We start from the raw sequence: 8666 nt of genomic DNA, 5'->3' as shown, positions 1-8666 counted from the left end.
ATCAACAGAAAACATGAAGACCACTAAACTCAGAAAATGATAGCCTTAAAAAACAAAAACAACAATAAAAAAAGCCAGGCAGTGGTGGGGCACACCTTTAATCCCAGCACTTGGGAGGCAAAGGCAGGTGGATTTCTGAGTTCAAGGCCAGCCTGGTCTACAGAGTGAGTTCCAGGACAGCCAGGGCTATACAGAGAAACCCTGTCTCAAAAACAAAAACAAAAACAAAAACCCAGAAAATGATAGCCTTGCTGTTTTTAGATATCTTACTCTCTTCTAACAAGCAGCTATGAAATGAGAGGTCAAGGGTAAGGTATGTCTTCCTGAGGGTAGCTGCTCAAACTGTTACCTAGCCAGGCTTAATGGTTACTATACAAATGATAATTATAAAATCCTGATTATCAGGAATGAAAATATTAAAACGGACAAGAACTTCTCCCTAATTAGTGCAATACATGAAATCTGAGGTAGATGTTTATATCGTTTGCAATACTTACAAAATATTGGTCAATAATTGCTGAATTTATGTAGTGCAACAGAAACTAACAGCATCACTTACTACTGCATGCCTTTTTACTTTTTGAGAGAAGAGTCTCAAGTAGCCTGGGCTGGCCTCAGACCTCACATGTAGCCAGAGATGACCCTTAGCTTTTGATCTGATTGCCTCTACCTCTTTAGTGCTTAATTACAGGAGTCCAGAGAAGCCGGCCTACTTGGTACTGGAGATGGTACCAATCCACCAGCTTTGAGCAAGACCTCTGTCCACTGAACTACCTGTAGCCATAGGCCATACTCTAGTGTCTTAATAAAAAAGGATGTTAAACAATCAAATTCATATACAGCCCATAAGAGAAAAACACAAAGGCAGGCAAGTAGGTTTTGAAAATTCTAATCTGCTCCAGCTAATCTGGAGAAAAAAAAACTGTTCAGAGAATCAAGTAACTGGAGTCATAGTAGAAACTTCCATAGTAGAGTGTGTGAAACTTCCCTAAGGCACTTGACTCCAAGAAACAACCAAGTGTGTTTAGGGGGTAACTATAACAAAACCAACTATTCTACCTTCTAATAAACAGGCCCATGCTTATGTTTACTATAAATTATATATAGCACACATATACATACAATCTGCATTCTACCCTTTTGTGTTTTCACTCCTATTCCATCAATAATTCATACACTTAAAAACCTTTAAAAAACCTTAAAGCAGTTTTCTTGACATCCTAAGAGATTTAAACATCTCTCTCTTTTTTAGACCAGGTTTTTTTTAGACAAGGTTCTACTGTGCACTGTGCCTTGGCTGGCCTGAAAATTACTCTGTAGACCATTCTGGACTTGAGATTCACCTGCCTCTGCCTCCCCAGTGCCAGGGTCATCATGATCAGCTTCAGTCTTTTAACTTATGCCAAACACCTTTATTGGACCTTCTATATCACAATCTCACCTTTCCTTCTAATAGCTAGGATCTCAATTTCTTAACCTTTTAATAGCAATATAGCCTTTTTTTAAACTAAAAATGCTCAAGACCATTTTAATCCATCATTCTGTAATTTTATTATAACCCTTTGAGGCAAAAGGATATATAACACCTTAAGCCAAAAATATCTTGATATGATTTTAAATAAAGCCTCAATAAATAATCTCCCTAGTATTTAGGATGATTAGCCTAGTTTCAACATAATGTAATTTACATTAGATTTCTATTCTTTATATTATTGTGCACCTCAAACAAAATATTCAATGGATTTTTAAATAAACCTAGAAAGACAAAATACATTATAAATACAGTAAAAATGCAAGCTCCTAAATTACAATTTATACTATTAACGTGAACATTTTATGAAATGTAACCCACAGAGACTAAGTGATATCTCCTTTCTTCAATGTTGTGATTAACAGGACTTTTATTGGTAGTAAACTAGAGCAAACAATCAGAATAATACATATGTAGTATTCAGTACACACAATAAAAGTTAAAGAAATTCAAAACCTGTATAAAACAAAAGAGAAGAGAGAAAGAAATCATACAGCTTAAGAGATACAGGGTAAAGGTCCTCTCCATCTTTGATCACACTTGTCTCTGTACCCAAAAGAACTTACTGCACTTAATAAGACAGACAGACATTTTAGTACTGAGTGTATTAAAAGAATTAAACACATTTTCTAAAAACCTTTCAATGACAAGTTGGTACCCTTTAGCTAACTAAAGCTAAAAGGTGGAAGGTGGGAAAGGGAATTAACTAGTATTTTGTAACCATTTTTAATAATTTCTTATTTTCCAAACACCACTTTTATAACAGAAGTGTTTTACACTTGCACAATATTAATTACTTTATTATACATGGAAGCCTGTGGTAGGCTGATTACACAATGAGACTGCAAACAACCAGTGGTACTTTTCTGACGTCAGAAGAGTTCATAAGACTAAACATCACCAAAAGTACATAAAAACTCATCAGCATAAACATCAAAGTACATTAAAAAATATAATCAGGAAAAAAATACAATTGCTAAAAAGTGGTTTAGAGCAGAGCCACTGCCTATCAGTAGCTTCAAATGGCAATTAGCGTTCATAGCAAGTTTTGATGACTTTACAAGATCCCTGTACAATACTGACTAATACACCCCTTCAAAATGTACATTAAAGGCTGCAATTTCACAAAGAGTTCTGATGTCATTACTAAATATACACTCTTCTCGGTTACACAAGCTATGCCACCAGGTGGGATTACAACCCTCTGACATCTATAGCTTGTACATGGAAATCTATATTGGGTTTTAAAAAAAAGGAAAAAAAAAAAGGTCAGGGATGTTTACCCTATTTTTTAGTACTTGAATGTCATAAGACATATAAAATGCATAATCAATTATCTCCTAGATGATAAATCACTCTAAAATTGAAACCATCAAGACAGGGAGAAGGAACAAGAAGGCCCAGAACTTTAAAAGGAAGTTAAGAACAAGTACCAAAACCCAGAAGTGAGGGTGGTACATACAGCATAAATGAGAGGATGTTCTAGGCCATGTAGAATGAATAATGTATACCCCAAATTTCAATAGATTACGTGAATTGAACTTACTTTAATACTGAAACCAACCAACCACTTGGGTTTTAATTTTAACACTGTACTAGATAAGACATTCACAGAATCACTTAATGGAATTACAGCCTTGTTACAGGTGGAGAAAGAGGGTGTTTTTTTTTTTCCTCCTTCTTTTATTAAAGCTATCATTCCAGGCTTTGATCAAAGATCTAAGAATATTTGTTCTACCAATCTGGAATGAATCTGGGTTTGGAAGTTTGGAGTACACTTAAAAGCTGCAACAAAATATAGGTAGCCAACAATCTCAGAATTTTGGATCAGCCCAGATGGAGATAGCACTTGAAATGTTTTCGATCCCTTACTTAAAATGATGAAATGTATATTCTATCAGCCCAGAAAGAGCAATTTGAAATGTTTAAGATCCCTTAACTTAAACAATGAAATGTGTATCATACTATTTGTAAATTGGATATTCCATTACGGTGATAACGTACAGAATTCCCATGCGTTATTACACTTTCCTGAGAGTAAAGCAATTAGAATAACCTTAATCCTAGCAACAAAGTTTCTTTTTTTTTCCTTTTTTTCTTTTCTTTTTTTTTTCTGTACTTTTTTGTTTTGTTTTTTTATTTTTTTTGTTTTTGTATTTAAAACTTTGGGCTATTCCCTGACAATCTATACATGTAAATTTGATTGCTAAACATTGTCACTTTGAATGTCAAACTATTTTTAATCTATTGATTTTGATTAAAAATCATAATACAAACAGAGCTAAAATCACACTAACAAAATAAACTAAATATGAAAAGTTGCATTGAAAGGGCATTACATTATTCTTAATAGGATCGTGTAGAAACATTCCAATGGCAGTGTTCTCAAAATAAAACAAAATGACATTAGACTCCCAGCCTGGTCACACTTGAGGCCTTACCTGTAACTCTGGCTGGTGGGTGTCTTTACTCTTGTACTACATGGCTCACTTACATCAGACATCATATTTGTATACCCTGAGAAATCTGACACTGAAGTCCTTACTCTATGGTCCACTTCTCCATTAGAGTTAGTGATAAAGGTCATTGGCACCCTGCTGCCCGACTTAAACTGAGAACCAAATGCTTGTGCAAAGTTCTCAATCTGGTACGTTGTTCTAGGCTCTATGTCTTTCTGAGGACCAATCTGGCTAGCTAACTCCTGAGATGGAATCTGAAAGCTTGTTGAGGACTCTAAATTTTTCTGTTGTTCCTTCTGGCTAGTCAATTTCTGAGATGAGGCCTGGAAGGCTGATGATGTCTCTAAGTTCTTCTGAGAATCTATCAGGTCATCCAGCTCCTGGGAAGGTGTCAACTGCTGATGTGTAGCATCCAAAGCAGATAAATAAAGACCTGGCTGAGATCCAAACAACATCCCAAAAGGAGGCTTTGGCAATGAAGATGGCAACACTGAGGTAACAGATTGGCCAAAACCACACTCCAAAGGAGATGTAGTGTATATCTGTTTTTCTGGAAACAAAGTGTGGTTGTGGAGAGGTGAAGACAAGCTGACAAATTGGAAACCGTGTCCAAGAGTAAAACCTGCATTCGTGGACTTTTCAAAGGCCTGCTGGAGGTATTTGGAGTACTCTTGCAACATGCTTGTTTTGTCATTTGAAGGTGTTTGGGTGCCTGGGCTCAAATTTTCTTCTTGAACCAATTCAGAGTGTTCTCCTGAGGTGTGTAAATCCACTCGTGGTTCTGTTAAATTGAAAGGATCCTCCTTCTGCGTTTCTGATTTGCTAGAATACTGATCCAAAATGCTTTGTAGAACCTCATCAGGAATTCCAGACTTGTCGTGACAAGACTTAATTTCAGCATTTAGAGCTGAGGAGTCAATAAGTGACAATGGCGCCTCATTGTCCAAAACACTGACCCCTGCAGACTGAATGACTGACTGCTGGGAGACCATGTGTCCTACATTGATAGAAAAGGCACTGTTGCTGCTGGCAGTTGGTAAGTATCTTCTCTTCTTTGAAAACTGCATGGCATCATCATAATTATTACTTATCGGGCCTTGCTTGCCACTTGCACTCTGCAGAAGACCGACGGTCTCCACACTGTTATTCGATACTATGCCAAGTGAGCCACTTGCTTTACCAGACAAGGATTTCTGCCCAACTACATCTGGTAACGGAGACACAAAATTAAGGTAGCTTTTATCTGTATTCTTTCTGTTTCCTTTCTTAAAGATCAATTTTGGCACCCTTTTCTGTAGTTCATCTATTCCAGTGCCAATTATGCCCCCACTGGTAGACACAGTAGGCATTTCTACTGAGTAACTCTGCATGTTTATACTGTTTGACATTTGTGATTCATTTGTTTTGCCAGTCTTGTGTTCCTTATTTTCAATAGCTATGCTTTTTGACTTCGATTTTCTCCTTGAAGAACTCGTATTTCCCTGAGACAACACAGCCAGATTACCCATACTGTTATGGTTTGAGGACCCAGGTTCTGCGCTAGCGGCTCCTTTTGCTATGGCTTCCCCACATGTGCGCCTGTGCTTCAACAATCTGTCAGTCCTTGAAAAATACTGTTGGCAAGTGTCACACTTATATGGCTTTTCTCCACTATGTGTCCTCTTGTGTCGCTCCATATGGTACTTCTGAATAAACTTCATGCTGCACTGATCGCATCCAAAGGGTTTCTCTCTGCTGTGAATTTTCTCGTGTCTCTGCAGTAGGTATTTCTGAATGAAACCCATACTACACTGGCTGCACTGGAAAGGTCTTTCTCCCGTGTGAATGAGGACATGTCTCCGCAGGTGGTAGGAGCTCCTGAAAGCAGCACTACAGTGATCACAGATATGAGGTTTCTGACTTGGGGACAGGACGGCACCTTCTCCCTCTCCAACCAAAGGTTTGGAAGATGCACTTGGCTTCCTCTTGGCTTTGATTCCCTGAGATTCTGGCTTTGGCCTCTTTGCCTTTTTGACGTTAGTTTCCTGCTTTGGCTCCTCGTTGCCATGGTCATCAGTCCTGCTACCGCTGCTCAGTAATACATCACGGTGGTGCTGGGCTGGTTGCTGCTGGACATGCTGGTGGAGAATACTGAGGTCTTGGATGACGCCGTGGCTCCCCCCTTCCCCTCCTCCTAGGCCTGGTGATCGCTCTTCAGCCCCAGCGAACAGCCCCCCATAGTGGTGGTGGTGATGGTGGTGGTGGGACTGCTGCTCCTCAGGATCCGCAGGTTTCTCCTGCTTGATGCTCACCAAGGACTGCAAGAATCCCCAGGAGGTCCTCTGCGAAGGGAAGGCCGCGGCTGACGCCGCCGGCTCCTTCTTGAAAGTCATGTCCGGGGCTGGCGGAGGGGGGGGCTCAGCGGCCGGGGCTGCGGAGGTAGAGGAGGATAACACGCACTGCGGGGGAGGGGCGGCCGTCCCCGCCGGCCGGGTGAAGCTGGTGACCGGGGGGAGCCGGTGGTTGAACATAACCATACTCTGGGGGAAGGTGGGCTCCATCTCTGCTCTCCTGCCGCCGCCGCCGCCGCTGCCGGAGCTGCCGCCGGAGCCGCTACCACCGCTACTGCCGGGACCGCCGCCGCCGCTGAGGAACCCGCTGCCGATTTTCATGCCCCGGAGGAGGCCTGGCTGTGGAGAGGAGGGAGAGGAGGGAAGAGGGGGAACGGCGGTAGGGCCGGGCCCCGGGCCGGGACCACCGCAGCGATTGGGACCCGCCGCGCCGCCGCCCAGCCCGCACGGCGCCCGGCTCTCGTCCGCAGCCCCGCCGCCTCCGGCCCGGCGCGCTCGACCCCGCGGCCTTCCCGCCCGCCCCTGCGCCCGCCCCGGCCCGCCGGCCACACTTACGGGTTCCGCCGCCGCCGCCGCCGCCGCCGTCGCCTCCAGTTAATAAAAATAACGCCGTCCTCTCCACAATGGAATTAAAAGCCTCCCCGCTTCTGCGCAGCCGCGGCGCGGTGTCTGCCGGGAAGTCCTCGACCGGACCAGAGGGGAGCTCGGCGAGCTCTGTGCGCCTGCGCCTCAGTTTCCGCCTGGCTGGCCTGTCAATCAAGGGGGCGGTTGGGCGGAGCTGCTGGGGGGCTAGGTGGGAGGGGCGGGGACTTCGAGGCTGGCAGCGGAGGGTCTTCCGCAGCGAGGGGACGCGATTGGTGGCTCTGCCGTGGGGCAGAAAGTGGCTGAGGGTTTCTGGGGAAAAGACGCACGGGAGGTGGAACTCAAGGGGCGGGAAGTCGGAGGACGCCAGGCGAGCGTGTTGCAGCGTGGCGTGGGAGCAGCAGAGAAAGGGGTTGGGGAAGGTGGAGAAACTGAGAACTGAACATTGGCATTTGATTCACTTTAGTGTTTGCAATCCAAATCAGACCTAGAAAAGGATTCCTTAAGGTACTTGTGATTCTGTCTGAAATCTTTAAACTCGTTAACGGTATCGATTACAGATAGCTTTTACTCCTTCCTTTCAAAATGGGGACAGCAATAACGCTTGTCTTTACTTTACTGAAGGAGCCTTTGCGACTGCCGTGGTGGAGGTAACCGGTACCGCTGCAGAAAATTGTCTCACTGCCAGCCTACCTGAAGGCTACAGCAAAGGGAAACCACGTGTAACCCCAGGTGCAGCTATCCTGTAAAACACGCCCACACACACTTCATCACCAGATGGTATTTAAATGCCACCACGTACTTTCTCCTTTGTCTAAATTTGCTTATCAGGTTGGATGCTAACTAGCCTCATTTGTAAAATATTGGCCACTGTTCTTGTTTAAAATCTCTGCTAGGATACAAACTCCACTCTCTCCACCCCTCCAGTATAGAATGCCTAGAAACTTGCAAAATTGCTCCTTATTTAGTTGGGGGAAATTAGGTAAAATCTTGAAATTAGAAGTTCTATCGACAAACCAAATGGATATTTCTTTAGTAACTAATAATCTGTAAAAGGCATTCACAGCGAGCGTGCAAAAATCTAAACCAGCAACTTTCCTCGGAATATTTATACATCACAGACATTTTAATAAAAGGATCTGGAGAAAAGTTATTTACATAGTGTGTTTTCTTAAAGAAATCACATGTCCATTTTCTCATAGTGCTTCTCTCGAGATGACTTCTTGTAATTAAACTTCTCTGAGAAATTTTGCAATTAAAACCATAGCTATTATTATTTACCAACACAGGCCTCTCTGAGCCTGCCTGGAAACCTTAAAACTGTATTTTATGAGTAGTTTCATGAGGCATTGTACCTTCCTAACCCCATGCAACTACATTTAAATTATTTCCTGAAACTATCAGACATAACTGAGCATTGAACACTGAAAATTCAAAAACTTCAGGCAGTAATAAAATAATAGTCAGTGCCAGTGAGAAATGAGGCTGTCCCTGTACTCAGGGCGTCCGTGTTTAATAGTAAGCTGGCATGCACATAAGCCAGTCCAAGCATGAAGGGCAGTGGGACACTCATATGAAAGCCAACTTTGTTCTACAGTTATCAAGATAAGAAACCTGTCATTTCTCTCATTCACTCTGTCAGCCTTGAGCTACTCCAAGCAGACTTACCTCTAGGTTGTACACCCCATATATCAGGAAGATGAAGAGACCCTGTAAAATAAAATGGAGGGGGAAAGCTGTTAGCGCTAATCATTCCGCCAGTGG

General features: G+C 42.7%; 1 protein-coding gene and 1 long non-coding RNA gene across 3 annotated transcripts; one reads left to right on the top strand and one right to left on the bottom strand.

Annotated features, from left to right (window-relative positions):
* Positions 1–1883: 1883 nt before the first annotated feature.
* Positions 1884–7024, bottom strand: Znf281 (zinc finger protein 281). 2 transcript variants are annotated; one of them, XM_031384055.1, is made up of 2 exons: positions 6876–7024; positions 1884–6659 (listed from the first exon to the last, which is right to left on the bottom strand). In XM_031384055.1, exon 2 carries the CDS (start codon positions 6639–6641, stop codon positions 3969–3971), a length of 2673 nt encoding a protein of 890 aa, XP_031239915.1. In that variant the 5' UTR covers positions 6642–6659; positions 6876–7024; the 3' UTR covers positions 1884–3968. The 2 variants fall into 2 exon arrangements, with proteins under 2 accessions (XP_031239915.1, XP_031239921.1); XM_031384061.1 differs by having other exon boundaries at positions 1884–6655.
* Positions 7025–7160: 136 nt separating this feature from the next.
* LOC116070278 lies at positions 7161–7962 on the top strand. The gene is made up of 2 exons (XR_004110334.1): positions 7161–7409; positions 7527–7962. It is a non-coding gene; the product is annotated as an uncharacterized LOC116070278 (long non-coding RNA).
* Positions 7963–8666: the final 704 nt, after the last annotated feature.

The sequence above is a fragment of the Mastomys coucha genome, unplaced genomic scaffold, assembly GCF_008632895.1.
Source record: "Mastomys coucha isolate ucsf_1 unplaced genomic scaffold, UCSF_Mcou_1 pScaffold1, whole genome shotgun sequence".
In the NCBI taxonomy this organism is placed as follows: Eukaryota; Metazoa; Chordata; class Mammalia; order Rodentia; family Muridae; genus Mastomys; species Mastomys coucha.
The sequence above is the reverse complement of the archived record's forward strand: the minus strand, read 5'-3'. Positions and strand labels throughout refer to the sequence as shown.

Bases quoted from the DNA above. Each gene is read 5' to 3' on its own strand.
- Znf281 (XM_031384055.1), bottom strand. From the start codon at position 6,641: ATGAAAATCGGCAGCGGGTTCCTCAGCGGCGGCGGCGGTCCCGGCAGT.